We start from the raw sequence: 16,929 nt of genomic DNA on the forward strand, positions 1-16,929 counted from the left end.
TTTTATTCTTATTCTTGTGAGGACCATGCTCATGGAAATTGGTCCTTACACATTTTTTTCTGGCCTGGGCTGGCCTAGCAGTCCAGGCAGGCACCTATAGAATGGTATACTGGTTCGAGTCACTATCCCGACGGTCTTTGCTGCGTGTCACCCCCACCCCACCCCCCCCCCCCCCCCCACACACATCTCTTTCCCCATTTCCTGTCACAGTATAGAGTATCAAGAAAGCCTGGGCCATGGCTCAGTGGTCCAGGCACCTTGGCTGGCAATCCAGCCTGGCAGTGTGCTGCGGGTTCGACTCCCGATTCCGACGGCCTTTACTGCATGTCTTCCCACCATCTCTGTCCACATTTCCTGTCAGCCTATACTGTCTGTCCCTCCATATAAAATAAAGTCTATATTTCTCACATTTTATACTGAATGGGGACATGTGGGCGCTCTAAAGCATAAATACACACATGAACGCACACACACATACACACACACACACACACACACACACACACACACACACACACACACACACACACACACACACACACACACACACACACACACACACACACACAGATAGTTATTCCCCTCAGGTATCTTCCGTATTGATGTTTCTGTTCGGTCAAATAAGAGCAGAAGCTCTCAGTTCTCAGTCTGCATAAAGTCCTTTTACAATAAGCACGGTCGATACGATGGTGCAGAAGTGCCCATTGATTGGCCTATCATTTGCATTTTTTTGCTTTGAATGTATAGGCTATGAAACTTTCTAGTTTTAATTATTATTATGTCTTTGTCAGGTGGAAACTGCATACGTCCAAAACCCTTCGAGATTCTAAATTGAAAAGTTGCAATATACAATTTAAGGTCAAAACCATTATACGTTTGTGGTAAGTGGATATGGTATAGGCTACTTTTGATCCTTTTGAATGGTAGGGGGTTCATTTACGGGAAAATAAAAAAAATAATAAAAATTATAAAAGAAGAGAAAAGAGACAGCAATATATATATATACATACTGTATATATGTATATATATAATTTCCAAAACTGTGTGTGTGTGTGTGTGTGTGTGTGTGTGTGTGTGTGTGTGTGTGTGTGTGTGTGTGTGTGTGTGTGTGTGCGCTCACTCACACACTAGGACGCACAGTCTCTTTAGTCTCTCTCTCTCTCTGGTCTGTTCTGTGTCTCTCTATACCTCTCTCTCAGACTCTCAGTGTCATTGCACGGGGATGGAATGTCTGTCTGTCTGTCTGTCTGTCTGTCTGTCTGTCTGTCTGTCTGCCTGCCTGTCTGCCCGTGGCATTCCCATGCAGTGCTGCTGCTGAGAGGTGCTAATGGGGGAGAGACTTGAGTGAACAAGCGCTGCATTATTGGCACTCTGGCAGCTGGGAGGAAGGCACGGAGAGAGAGAGAGAGAGAGAGAGAGAGAGAGACAGCTAGCCCACTCAGCCCCGTTTGCTGCAGAATATCTCTCTCTCTCACACACACACACACACACACACACACACACACACACACACACACACACACACACGTGTGTGTGCAGGCAGCCAGCTATGGTGTGTGTGTGCACACAACATAGCTGGCTGCCTGCATGGCCATAATCAAACCATAGGCTACAGATGCGCATGATATGGAGTCATGGACACAATCCAGTTGTGAGTTTCCTGCAGAATTTTGACTTGTTGTATAGACTATAAATTGGAGATATAAACAGTGCACATTCAGTGGTTGTTTGCGCGCACGCGCGTGGGAGAGGACATGGAGAGAGAGAGACAGAGAGAGAGAGGGTTTACATGGAGGGGGTGTGATGTGCTGTGTGCAGATGAGGGTCAGAGCGCAGAAACAATCCTATAGCGCACTGGGGGGAGAAAAAAGTGACAAAATATACCAGCGCTGCCTTTTTGCTGAATCACTGAGTCAAAGAGTCACGGCCAGTGCATTTAACACTCATTTATTTTCGCCTGGTGTATACGGTGGTCGGGTGTGTGTCGCTTTTTTGGCAAGCGAGTTGAAGCGACACCCTTGTCGTGCGAGAGCATAAATTAAGCTTTTAGTCCGTATTATTGCTACAATGTCTGTCTCAGGAATAGATTATTCTAGGCTGCCTTTATACCAGTCCTCGGTGCAGTTTATAGCCTATGCACATCTGATCTGACATTGGCAATCGTAGCCTATGTATCGCCTACACTATACTGTGTGCTTGCGCGCTTGTAGCACACAGTCTATTGTAGGCGATACGATTGATATATCGCGTGTTATGTGTAGCTTGTCCTGTAGGCTATATATTCAATCTGGTCTGCTTATGCAAAACATATATATACACACACACACACACACACACAGTCACACACACACACACACACACACACACACACACACACACACACTTCGGAGGTTTTTCATAGAAGATTGAAAGTTCCACATGCAGTCTCATCTCACGCACATGGAGAGGGCGAGTGTTTTTAGTATAGGCTATATAACAAGCATGAACCCTCATCTGCTTTTATTTATTTCAAATTGATATTATTTATTTATCTTATTAATTTTTCTATACAGGAGCATTCTAAGTAGCCTCTCCCCTTCCCTATATGTTTAGAAATGGGCGGAGGGAGGGGGGAATATCTTGGTCTCGTTCCGTTTCATAGGAGGAGAACAGAAGGATGAGAGAGAGAGAGAGAGAGAGAGAGGGAGAGAGAGAGAGAGACTGTTGTGCGTCCTAGAGAGGGTGTTCCGTTGCTGTCGGATTGCGCGGTGCGCTCTAGAGTCTCGACGCACACAAGGCAGCGCCAGGATCCGGGTCGGTCGGTCGGTCGGTCTCGGTCACGAAGGAAGAAGAGCGTGCATGCGGACAGTTGTTTGTTGGTGGAACTGTAGGACTGCGCACCGTTGGGGCTGTTTATTTGTTCTTTCTCGCGCACGGGAATAGTTGTGGTGGTGATGGGTGTTGTTGTTGCTGAGCTGCACCTGGGAGAGCTTTATTATTCCGACTCGGGGAAACACGGGGAATGATGAGCAGGGCTCTCGATCCGTCGACCGACAAGTTTGTTTTCCACTTGACGACGACGGTTGACGGGAAATAATACAAAATAATAATAATAATGAGTTGCCAGGAATAAATCCGGGAATAGAAACTCATGCCAGACGGGTCGTCGACCTTCTTCTGCAGCTGAATTTTGTTCACATTCTTTTATTTATTTATTTATTTTGTCTTTTGTCTTTTTTTTTTTCTTCATATGTCTGCCTGCGTGCGAAAGGGGTCTTTTTTTTCTTTCACCGCACCTTTGGATTGTAGGACGTGTTGCCTGTCTCATTAAAAAAGACTAATCGTGGATTGGGATTTTCTAGCCCCATATTTGGATTTGTGGCGAAAGAAAAAATAAGAAGAGAGGGAGAGAGGGGGAAAAAGCTTCTGCTTGTGGAAACTCGAAAAAGAAAGAGGAAATAAGAAATAAAATCTCACTCTTTCACGGCCGTGGAGGACTCCGTGGAAATGACACTGCTATAAAAAACATTTAAAGTCAAATGAGCATATCCGTTTGAGACGTAACAACCTTTCTGTGAGATGGAAAAACGGGGACTCTACGGCGTATTTTACTATTTGATTCTCAATGCGCCCTTAATATTTTGTGTAGATGGTAAGTGAACTTCAAAATGTGCTTGAAATGGGAAAAATATTTAGGTTTTGTTTAGGTCAAAGTAAATAACAAAAGACAAGCAATGTATAGAGCTTCATAGCCAGGGGGATAATTAATTGGCATGATAGGCAACGGACGTCTTTTGCCCGCATTAAGGAATTAGGGTTAAATTGTGCTATATAGCCTACCTTACGCTTATCCTATATCTTGCTGATGTCAAAGTCAACGCTGTCTTTGTCTACATCGTGTAAAATGTCTTCCAACTACTATAGTTACAAGGTTAATATCCAAATGACATGTATACGACAAACAATAGAAGATAAAGTATAGGCTATACTACGCAAACGTTGGACGGCGCAGAGCGCTTGCTTCAATTGACCACACATTAATACAATAAACAAAATACTTATGGTCAGACTATAACCCTTCCAAGGATTCATGTTTTAACTATATGGCCAAATATGCAGAGTTGCCCCAAGTATAGATTCCTTGTGACGTGCGCGCTATAATAGGTTTAATACTCGTTCTGAAAACAATATTTTGTATCGCATTCCTTCCTTCCTTCCTTCCTTCCTTCCTTCCTTCCTTCCTTCCTTCCTTCCTTCCTTCCCATGCATTGTTTGTCAACCCCCCTGGCGCGAAGCTTCGTTCACCGAAGTGCCAAAGGATGTGAGCGTGGGAGAGGGCGAGGACGTGGAGATGCCGTGCGCCTTCAAGGCGGAGGGAGCGGCGCCCATGTCGCTGGAGATCCAGTGGTGGTACCTGAAGAGAGAGACCCACCATGCGGCCAACAGGGACCTGCAGCAAGAGCTGCAGATAAGCGCGCCGGGCAACAGACCCAAGGTATATAGCCTATATACCAGTAAGACGCGCAAACGTGGGAAGCGAACGCAGCTGAGACCCTGCAGATCATGTCTGTCTGTCTGTCTGTCTGTGTGTCTGTCCCGCTGTTACTGTATATGTGGACCTGGCCCCTTTTGTGCCCATATGGAGCTGAGTGGACCTGGCCCCTTTTGTGCCCATGTATGGAGCTGAGTGTTTGCTGATGCAACACACTCCATATTTGGATAGCGGGACAGACACACGGACACACGGACACACAGACAGACATGATCTGCTAGGTCTCATAGTAAGTGCTCACTGCATTCGCAATAATATATTAGCCTATAACGAAGCTTTCCCCCCGAGTGTGCGTATATACCTATGCGCGCGCACAGTACAGTAAAGAAAACTCCTCTGTGTTGATTTAAAATGTGTGTCTGAGTCTGACCTATTAGCTTCCAAGCAATGACGGTCAATCTGGATCAATGTTTTTCTTTACATTCTTCAAATGCCACTTTTTTCATTTACATTTTCAGAGAATTAACAAAATAGGAATTTAATCTCTCTCACACACACACACACACACACACACACACACACACACACACACACACACACACACCCCACTCCCCAACCACCCAAAACGCACTTGCAATTAAACATGATTAAGCCCAAGGCATTAGTCTACAAAGTGGTGGAGGACTTGACACTATAGTCGCCCATGCATGTGTAACTGCAATCGTGACCTCTTTAGTGTGTTGTTTGCTTGATTGGTCTTTATTAGGAAATAATGAAATAAGCTGCCAAACGTTGCAAACAACATCATATGTGTATATAATATAATACAATATATTACAATATAATATGGATGTCGTCATCATCATCATCATCATCATCATCATCATCATCATCATCAAGGGATATCACAGCTCCAATCAGACCCACTGCTCATAGAAAATGGCCACGACCTCAGTTGGATTTATCTAGCATGGCAATGTTATATTCCCATCTTAACATCTGAACAAACACAATGGTCATCTATTCTATGGCAATCATGATATTATTGTTAGGACACATATTCTATGTGCAGAGGAGAGAAGGTTGGGACAGACAGAGAAAGGTACATCAATGGTAGAACAGAAGTTCTCAACCTTTTCTGCGATTGTGGCCCACCCATCTGACCACTTAGCATGGTAGCCAAATGGCTGGTTAGGCTGGTAGTGGACGTGCGCTGTCCATAGTGCTAGTAGTAGACACCCAGGGGTGCTGTCCATGGTGCTAGTAGTAGACACCCAGGGGTGCTGTCCATGGTGCTAGTAGTAGACACAGGGGTGCTGTCCATGGTGCTAGTAGTAGACACACATGGGCGCTGTCCATGGTGCTAGTAGTAGACACAGGGGCGCTGTCCATGGTGCTAGTAGTAGACACAGGGGTGCTGTCCATGGTGCTAGTAGTAGACACACATGGGTGCTGTCCATGGTGCTAGTTGTAGACACAGGGGCGCTGTCCATGGTGCTAGTAGACACATGGGTGCTGTCCATGGTGCTAGTAGTAGACACAGGGGTGTCACCCAGAGGAAATCCTGAAGCGCAATGGACATAGTGGCCGAAGAAGGTATTGCAGTTTGGTAAGGTTTTGCCCTCAAACACATGAACGCGCACTAGGCTCCGCCCACTCCAGCAAGTTTCAGCCAGCTCTCTGAGCTCTGCCCCAGAGCGGAGCGCTGAGAGACTGACCGCATTAAAACCAGGAAATGTCGCATCAGGACTTTTGCTCATTACTTATTATTCTGTGTATATAAAATATAGATAATTTGTCTAATCTCTAGTTACATCAATATTGTTCTTGTAAAATAGTTGGTTTGTGACCAAGTATTAAGATTATAAAGATCGCTTATGTCATTTTGACTTCCCATTCACTTACCATAGGCTTCTGCTGTAGAAGCTGCTGTTTTTTTTTTTTTAAATAGCAGCTGTACATGAAATGTTAATGTTGATTTAGCATCAACATGATTATTTACCGATATAAATACATGGTTTGATAACCTACAAGTTGGCGAAAGTCATTTTCTGCCAGGCGTATGTCTCTCCATCTACCCCGTCTTCAAGCCTCCATCCCTGGGCAGAGGTTGAATGATTGACTGGTGGTCGTGGAGCTCTGTGCAGTGCCGTCTCTTTACAGTCTAAAATCAATGGTTAAATTATTCCATAACACTGAAAATGATCAATTTTCCAATTAAAATCAAATTATGGTTAAGTGTGTAAATTACATTTATTCTGTTTGGACAAAGTGCAGTTAAGAAAAGGTGGAGATCAAGGAAGAATTTCTCTATGTCACATCACTCACATGTGAAGTGTAAAACTGGGAATTTCACCCAAGGAATCCATGATGAAGTGCTAAGATTCGTATTGATGTGCTTACCGAGATAATCAAAATGCTTTCATTTTAAACCAACCTCTGAATTAAAACATTGGGTTCTGCAAAAGTCACAGATCAAATTGCAATGATTTTTAAAATAATCTATTATTCACACTGGATAAACAACAGTGGGACTGGAATACTGTACATCCAGTTTTGAGACATATTTCCTATGCACATATATGAACCTGAATGGCATAGAATAGCCTACGCAGCATTTATTCTGCATATCAGATATTGGAATATGTTCATATTGTCTAAAGAACCAAAAACAATATCTGTCTGGTCAAGCAGTAGATCATGTACGATTTGGTATTTTTGTTAGTAATATGTCTAAAAAGTCATTGCTCATAGTGGTGCGCAAATTGGCATGACAAGTGTCAAAGTGCTCTTTTTTAAACTATATTGACATTCTTTTTCAATTACAATTTTACAATTGTGACAATATTGTCACACTTTAAATATTATTTTGTTATATAAATATATAGTTTGTATTACATTTGTTGGTTGTCTGATACATATTTAATATTTATTATATTTGCATTCATAGTGCTACAAGTGCTATGAAAAAGAACCCATCATTTATTGTATTTTGGCATTTTATTAGAGATCTGTAGCATTATTATTTAATAGTTTAGAGTGGTGCTGTGACCTTGCATTTGCCATGCAGGCTTAAAGTGTTCTTCAGAGCTAAAATTGTTCTACATTGTCATTGGTAAAGTGTATTTGTAAAATGTATGTAGCCTATATTTTCACTTTCTTCTAAATGTGAATTAGCAAAAGTATAAAGTCCCTTTAAAAGCAAATATTCAACTGCAGCACTGCACCACACAATAACACAAGTTGGAATGAACTTCAGTTTATTGCATTAATATTATATTATATGGTGTGTAAACAGTTCATAGAGGTGTATAAAAAGAACGAATTTAAAGAATCAGATACATCCATGTTCTTAATCTATTCAAAATGCTAATATGATAAAAACAGCTATGGTTTTATATTTCCTTTCCGAAAACACTGGGGGGGCAGACGATCCTATACCATCTATGCCTGGCATAGACTGTAAAAAAGCCTATACCTGACGCTGACCCGATCCAAAAAGCTTTCTACCCAATACCGCCCCCAGCGGGCAGTGTCAGGTTAAGACGAGTCTGCTGCCAACATAGCGATGCGCGTTCACCACGAGTAGCACGCACACGCACACACGCACGATGCTAGTTCATGTGTCGGTCGTCGCGCGTTCATGTGTTTGAGGGCAAAAATCCAGAATGCACAGGGCTCCTAAACCGGAAGGAGGAGTGGATTCGCCTCATGCGCTTCTGAGCAACTCAATGCAAGTGGACGGGAGGAGAACTTGGGTGTCTTCTCTATTGTATATATACTCTAAGGTAGACACACATGGGCGCTGTCCATGGTGCTAGTAGTAGACACAGGGGTGCTGTCCATGGTGCTAGTAGTAGACACAGGGGTGCTGTCCATGGTGCTAGTAGTAGACACAGGGGTGCTGTCCATGGTGCTAGTAGTAGACACAGGGGTGCTGTCCATGGTGCTAGTAGTAGACACAGGGGTGCTGTCCATGGTGCTAGTAGTAGACACAGGGGTGCTGTCCATGGTGCTAGTAGTAGACACGGGGGTGCTGTCCATGGTGCTAGTACACACACAGGGGTGCTGTCCATGGTGCTAGTAGTAGACACAGGGGTGCTGTCCATGGTGCTAGTAGACACACATGGGTGCTGTCCATGGTGCTAGTAGTAGACACAGGGGTGCTGTCCATGGTGCTAGTAGACACACATGGGTGCTGTCCATGGTGCTAGTAGTAGACACAGGGGTGCTGTCCATGGTGCTAGTAGACACACAGGGGTGCTGTCCATGGTGCTATAGTAGGCACCCTGTCCAGGTGGTACTACTTGAGACATGGAGCAGAATAATGTTTGAGTAGGCAAACTCTTGCCACTCGTGTGATAGAATTATCCAAATTGTAAGATAATGTGTTTGTTGAAATAATTGTGTTTTCTTATAAATATGCATTGTGCTTTCTCTCACCAGGTCTCTACCAAGGAAGCCAACAAAATAAGCGTAAGTGTCCTTTTCAATTACCATTGGAAGAGTACAGAGCAGCAATATATCAATTACACAATACAATCCTTGAGTTTTATAAACTCCCCAAAAAGTTACAAAAAAGGTTAAACCTTATGTATTCAGAGTTCAAAGGGGTCAATGGTAGCCATATTTGACAGAAAACCCATTGCAATTTTACGCCACGAAAACCATTGAGGTGTGCTGAATATAGGACATAATATGCAACCAACTGATGCAGATGGATAGCATCACTCCAGCCTGATAGCCCTTGTGCAGTCTGCACTATTCAAATTGAATCCCATTGTCTTCATACTCAGGAGGATGTGACCCTGTTAGACGCCATAAATCCAGCTTAGCACCAATGTCTCATGCATTGGACACTGTGGACAGCTGGGGCATTTCCCTGACTGTCCCATTTTCTACAATCACATTTTCTATACTTGGGTTCTTTCTGACTGAGTGCCTTTGATTTGGCCGTTTTCAAACTTTTTGTGTTTTGACAAGGTGCTTTACTGTTTTTGGTGCAGTTTCTTTGCCAAAAGCTTAATTGAGACTTATTTTAGAGCCAGGCCAGTTGGTGCCTGGTAAGCAGCCACTTGTTAATTTGTCTCCCTCGTACGCAATGAAAAGAGAAAGCCACTGCCTACCCCTGAGTCAGAACACCACGAAAGCCAGCGAGTGACTCGATGCTAAAAAATGTATTGTATTGTGTAAGGATTGCCTAATTATTTGCCCAAGCAGTCAATATTATCTGTCCGTTTCCCTCTGCCACGTTCCCTTTCTCACTCTATTTCCAGTGGTGTAAAGTAAATAAGTAAACATTTTTAGGTATTTTCTGCTTTACTTGAGTATTTCCATTTTCCAATGCTTTTACTTCCACTCCACTACATCTGGCAAATATAGTCTCCACTATACAATTATTTGAAAACCTTATGGTTACCATAGTTACTTTTGGTTAGTATTGCACACACTAATCACTTCAGCCCTAGTTTCGGCCATTTGAAAATAGCAGATCTACACGCTTGTGTGCTTGTAGATTGGCCAATAGATTTTTTTTTAAATTAAATATATACATTTTCAACTTGTGAAATGGGACATTCTGCGTAATGAGTATACTTTCTACGTTTGGTACTTTTACTCAAATCAACATTGAATGCCAGGAGTATATTGACGTCACGTTGCAGCATCGACACTTTTACTTAAGCAACAAAACACGAGTACTTTTTCCACCAACCGTCTATTTCTCCCCCCCCCCACACACACACACACGCTCCTCCCGCAGACGGTGCGCGTGCAGGGCAATGCCATCTCGCACCGCCTCAGCCTGTCCAAGGTGAAGCGCGAGGACGAAGGCCTGTACGAGTGCCGCGTGTCCGACCTGTGGGCCGACGAGACGCAGGAGTTCACCGTGCAGGCCACGCTGCGCGTCACCGAGTCGGGGCCACCGCCGCGCCAAGACAGCGGCATGCTGGCTGAGGAGGCCGTGTCGCACATCCAGAACCGCTCGCCACTGCGGAACGGCGGCGGCAACGCGGGGGCGGCGGGCACGGGCAGGGCCACGTCCGAGCCGGGCCAGGGCCAGTGGCAGCACGGCGGGGGGAGCAGCAACAACGCGCAGCAGGGGGCAGGAGGAGACGGACATCAGGGGGGGGGGAAGCAGCAGCCCCCCCGGGTGCCTCAGCAGGGCGTGCCCGACGGGCTCGCCCCGTCCGGCGGAGGAGCGTCGTCGACCACCGCCGCCTCAGTGGCCAGGTCCTCCGCCTCGCCGCGGCCAGGGAACGCGGCCATCCTGCGGCAGCAGCACAGAGCTGGTGAGTGTGTGTGTGTGGAACAGTGTGGATGGTGTTGACTGTAACACTGGTTCTCAACGTTGTTGGGGTTCTGGGGACCGACCCCCGGAAATGCTTTGTCTATGTCTCGTGAAAAAAGGAAAAATTGTTTAGGGATAAGCGGTTTAGCATGGACGAAAATAGAGCCCTAAAGGTCGTTTTTTCAGAAGACTAAATAGACTATAGGTGTGTTATTCAAAAGACTAAATCCAAAATATTCTGGGAGAAACATTGCATTTAACTTATGTACTAGTAAATCCACTAGTCGACCTTTTGTTGGAACTAGTTGACTGGTTGATAAGAACAGAAAAAAAAAAAAAAAGGGAGGGGGGGTTATTTTTTTCAAAAACTTTTACTCCACTCCAATTATGTGGTTACTAGTAACTTTAGTACATTTGGATTATTATCACAAAACATGCACTAACGACTTCAGCCCTATATACTGTACATTAATATTTTGGCCATTTGAAAATAGCCAATCTACACACTCACAATGCGTCGCATTGTGAGCTTGTAGATTGGCTATTTTCAAAAGATTTGTATACCGTTTGATGACTTGAAATGGGACATTCTGCACAATGAGTACTTGGTAGTACTGTAGTACTTCGTAGTATAAGTCAATTTTCACGCCAATATCTTTGTACTTTCACTCAACTAGGCCTACATTTTGAATTCCAGACTTTTACTTGTAATGGAGGGTTTCCATATGGCAGTATTGCTACTTTTTACTATAACAAAAGTATAAAATAATAATACAAAAAAATGAGTAATTTTCCCCCCACCACTGAGGAGTTTGTGTGCATGTCACATGTGAACTGAGGTGTTGGACAATGAGTGGAGAATTGGAGAAGAGCGACAGTGACCCCTAGTGGTGATGGAACAGAGGGGCCATATAAACCAAACGTTAAGCACATGTATAACCACATGGACATTAAACTCCCAGTCTGTCAGAAGTGCAGTAATCCATCCCACGCAAATATAGCCTAATATGGAGTGTTGGGGGAAAAGATCCCTACCAGTATACTATAATACTGCATTTAAGACTCTATCTCTCTCTCTCTCTCTCTCTCTCTCTCTCTCTCTCTCTCTCTCTCTCTCTCTCTCTCTCTCTCTCTCTCTCTCTCTCTCTGTATTCCAGATTATTCTTTTCAAAAAAAGAAAATGTTCAAGGCGCTTTACTTTTCTCTCACAGTGAAGGATATATAGAGAAAGACAGGGTGGCATTCAACGGCATCCATACAGTATATGCCTGTGCCTCCTTGGTATGATGACACTATGAAATATTAGTTTTAGATTTGATATGCACACGTCTTTCTACTTGCATGTCTACCCTTTATGCTGAAACATAATCTGGAGTTGTTCCCCACCCACGCAATGGCATTAAATTGATTTGATTGCTGTGTTGTTAGTTAGCATAAGCTATTATGCCTCAATGTGTTGGACATATTTGTCTGTGTCAATCTGTGTAAGATGCCAGTGTGTTAATGTACTTGTGCATGCTATTGCTGTGTGTGTGTGTGTGTGTGTGTGTGTGTGTGTGTGTGTGTGTGTGTGTGTGTGTGTGTGTGTGTGTGTGTGTGTGTGTGTGTGTGTGTGTGTGTGTGTGTGTGTGTGTGTGTGTGTGTGTGTGTGCGTACGTGAAGTGTGATTTCTGGAAGCCTACCAGAAGCATGGACATTGGACAACCATTCGCTTATAGCCATTCCTCTTTGAATGTGTTTTGATGATGATAGTGGAAAGTCCCTATAGCCTTGTGTGGCCAGACTATATCACTGCGTGGTGGCGAGGAGATTTTGTACTGGCAGATTTGTGTCTGCATGTCTGGCTATCTGACAGGGCTAGTACAACATATCCCATAGGTTTTTAATTGGGTTGGAATCTGGCGACCGTGGAGGCGCCATATCATATTATGATTCATGTCATTTTCATACTCATACGCAACACATTCAGTATTCATTGCACTGTTCATTTTGTTGACTAAGACTATAAGACTAAAAGTGGTGTTGTTTTTTCCCAGAATATTTTGATTTAGTCTTAGTCTTTTGAAAAACACAACACTGGAGTATCCACATGCTGGAGGAGACCACACTGAAAACAGGGAGTTTTCATAGGATGAAGGCGGTCACTCAGAATGGCTTCGTATTGATTTCCTTTCAATACAAATCCTTTCCTTTCCTTTCCTTTCCTTTTAAGGGTACAAGTGGACCCCGAACCGTGTCAGGAAAAAAAAAAGCCCTCCACAGCATTACAGAGCCCTGCACCAGACCGTCTCACTCAGTGGCTTTCAACCCTTTTCATATCAAAGCCCATTATGTATTCCGCATTTGAGCCACGGACTCACCATTTGATGGATTTTGGCCCTGCAGACCCAAAACTAAAGAATATGTCCATGCTGTATTTATGTTGGTACCCGAGAGATAACAGGCAAACGTTGATCAAAATAACAATTCTCCTATACATTCTCTAATTGTGTAGAGACTGTACACTTCTTGTAAATTAACTTTAAGTAATGCAGCTGTTTAACAATAATTTAACTCTTAAGAGTGTAAAATTAAACCAAAGTCCATTTGGTTTCATTTTATATTCTCAAGAGGGTCCATTTGGTTACCAACGCTCCATCATTCACCTGGAACTCCCTCAAGGACCACTGGTGGTCCCCGGACCACTGGTCTATAGCGTTCAGCCCCAGGATGACTCACCTACAGTATAGTCCATAGCACTTTTTCCCTGCATGGACGTAGAACAGTTATTTTTGTAGTTTTTTGTATACCACTTAATGGGTGCAGGCTGCAGCAGTTAATCGGAGTAATTGATTATGCATTAAATTAAATCTGAAATTGTTATATAGTTTTAATTCCTTTGCCTTAATAAATGTTCCTTTCAATAAGCAGGTGTGTGTGTGTGTGTGGATGATGAGTTACACAAAGGTTTTTTCATTTTTTTAAATAGCCCATTTACGAAGTATAAAACAGGGCTTATGTGTAACTAAGTAAGTCCAATTAAGACTAATAGAGTCTATTCTAAAACAAAACATCTATAATTATATTTTTGTCCACGTACATTTTATTTTACGGTGTACATGTGATTAACATAATTGTTCAATGAAATTGTTAGATTGTGACATCAAACATCAAACACATCAATGTCTATACATTTCACCAAAAGGAAATGGCATGGATTTAATTCATTCTGACAAGAAGCAGGGCTAAAAATATATCCCCACCGGACATCAAAATGGATGACCAGATTGGAGGAGGAGGAGGGGGAAAAGTCAGAGCCCCCAACCATCCCCCAGACCAAATCCTACACACACACACACACACACACACACACACACACACACACACACACACGCCGTGCCGTGTGCCCATATCCACCTCTCTTCCATAGGTCTTCTCCTTGGCTCCCTCCAGATCGATGGAGCACACTTGTGAATAATTAAATCTCATTGAATTCTAAAGCAGAAGCCCCTTGCTGCGTCAGTGCTACTGCTGACACAGTGCCAGTGTGTGTGTGTGTGCACGCGCGTGCGTGGCTTCATGGCCGTCACACAGCCCTTACATCACTGTATGTTTCCTGCTGTGTGTGTGAGTGGTTGTTGAACACGCCAAGCATTCGACAGTGAGGTAAAAATGGACTGCATTCATTTTTTGGTCTCAGGACACCTCATTATATTATTATGTCCACAACTGTTACTTTTCAGTGTTCAAATTCAAAGGTAGGGAAAGTGATTTTATTTGGTTAAAATAAGTTTTAGAAAGCTCCATATTGTGATATTACTCATTGCTATAGAGTGTTTGTTCAGTAACAGGATTCTCCATGTCTCTTCAGCTTTTCATTAAACAGAAAATCAAGATAGAGAACTCAGTCAGCATACAGATTAACTTTGTGTCATCACCTAATTGTAAGTGATGACACAAATAAATGAGCAGATCAAATTGGAACTGGAACACTATATACAAATTAAGCTGATACATGCATGGCTACTCTCTCCTGATTGGCTGAAATTGTGTCACCTATACTGAAAATGGATTTTCTGTTTATTAAAGAGGTGGAGAGACAGGGAGACCCGTGTTACTGAACATACACTCTATAACAATGACAATGACAATTACCATCAGAATATAGTGATTTAACCTCTTAACCCATTCTGGGCGTGAACCCCTTTTGGTGTTTTAACCATTATTTTAAACCTTATCTATTAAAAAATAGCAGATATTTTTGAAAAATCGTGAAAATGTGGTACAAATCTTTGAATATATATTCTTTCAGAGCGAACGTCGGGGGTCCGTGGCCAAATACAGAAAATGCTGGGGGTCCTTGACATGAAAAAGGATGACCACCACCCACATAGAAACAGGTTTTTCAGAAAACTGTCATGATTTAGAAGACATTTGTAGAATCGTCACCAGGTCTAAAAAAAAGTTTTGTTTTAACCAAAAAATATCACTTTAGGCCTAACTCTACCTACAAAAATATAGCAAAAGTAACAAATCTACGAGCTTAAAACGCCTCGCTTGTGGATCTGCTATAGCTTTAGTGTGGTGATGTAGTATAGGATCAATAGCTTTAGTGTGGTGCTGTAGTATAGGATCAATAGAGCGCACCAAAATCACCTTGAGGGGGCGTCAACATATGTGTCACGTGGTAGCGGCCGCCATACTTGTGGGGTTGTCTGGTTGGTTTACAAGTGAGCGACCATCCGTGTGCGTTCTTTTTTAAAACACCAGAGGGAGTTCAACAAACGACGTGCAAACTGACATCTCACAATGGTGCCCTGTAATCCTTGTAAGGTATGTCGAGCCCGAAGTTTTTTCTTTCCATCCCGGTGTTGGCTCACTGTTGTCGCCAGTTACGAGCTCAATGTTTACAAAAACAGACCACCGTCACTCTATTCTGAGTGATGTGGGCTAGAGTTTAAAGCCCACAAAAATGGCGCCGCTAGCTTTTCAGACGCCGCCCCCTCTTGGTGACATACACGTTTTTACACTCTATAGGGCGTTCATTTACCAAAACTAAATATGGAGATAAGAGGTTTCTGCCCGGCAGCAACGATAACGGTCACATGGTGTGATGTCACACATATAAGCGCCTTTGAAGTACAATGTGGAGGTATTTGTATACTTTACTTGAGTATTTCCAGTTTGCAGTACTTTTGTTTCTACTCCACTACATGTCAGAGGCACATATGAATGCATTTCTGGCTCCACAATACAATGATTTGAACATTTTGATTATTATCACAAAACACACATTACCCACTTCAGCCCTATATGCATTTCAGCCATTTTGAAGATGCTAAATGATTGATTATAGTTATTAACTAAATTGACACTTACAGGTCTATAACTCTTTGAGAGTGTGCAAATTGAAACCAATGAGACCATAATTTGGTTACATTTTACACTTTAGGGGGTCTGTGGCCATGAGGCATAGCAAACTGGGAAAGCAAGCAAGCAAGAAAGAAAGAAATGACAAATGTAAATTATGTTCCGATACTCCCACAATCTCATTATATCAGGTGCTGGTTGAGCAAGTGTCCTTGACAAAGTCACAGAAAGCCATCACAGACAGACACAATTCTTTAGAAGTCATTCTGGATGGGGTGCTCCAGTGGAACACAGTACAAATGTGTATGGTGTGTATGTTTCTACAATATCAATATTGCAACTATAGAGCAATATGATGTCTGATATGTCTGATGTCCCGCCCCCTCGAGAGACCCGGAAAAGAAATCCCCGTTAATTTTCCTCATAGACTTTTCAGAAAGTATTTATTTAAAGACGTTTACACCGCGGACAAAGCCAACTCTTGTCGTGACAAACCATATAACAACAAACACAGTTTTTCGGGCCAAACAAAGAATTAGAAAGTAGAAAGAAACGGCAGGTTACAACACTTTTTTTGTTGTTTTTCTTCTTTGTAATTATTTGTTTGGTCCAAAATATTGTGTGTGTTGTCATGATTTGTCACGACAAGAGTTGGCTTCGTACGACGCTTAAAAGGTCTTTAAATAAATACGTTTTGAAATGTCTATGGGAAAAATGCATTGGGATTCATTTCCTGGGCCTGGCGTCGTCATGAAAGGGTGAGGGACTGTGTGATGCTCTATAATATTGTGTTGTTTAGAGAATATACATTTTCTCTCAC

General features: G+C 42.9%; 1 protein-coding gene across 1 annotated transcript in view; it reads left to right on the top strand.

Moving 5' to 3' along the window:
* Positions 1 to 4,315: 4,315 nt before the first annotated feature.
* Positions 4,316 to 16,929, top strand: part of vstm2b (V-set and transmembrane domain containing 2B) — a gene marked incomplete at its 3' end in the record, with an annotated part of 32,908 nt that continues 20,294 nt past the window's right edge. Inside the window, exons 1-3 of the mRNA XM_080770193.1 lie at positions 4,316 to 4,474; positions 8,918 to 8,947; positions 10,233 to 10,761. Coding sequence (XP_080626319.1) covers positions 4,331 to 4,474; positions 8,918 to 8,947; positions 10,233 to 10,761 — 703 coding nt within the window. The 5' untranslated portion in view covers positions 4,316 to 4,330. The remainder of the gene's footprint in view (positions 4,475 to 8,917; positions 8,948 to 10,232; positions 10,762 to 16,929) is intronic.

The sequence above is a fragment of the Protomyctophum bolini genome, assembly GCF_963924005.1.
Source record: "Protomyctophum bolini genome assembly, chromosome: 1".
Classification (NCBI taxonomy): Eukaryota; Metazoa; Chordata; class Actinopteri; order Myctophiformes; family Myctophidae; genus Protomyctophum; species Protomyctophum bolini.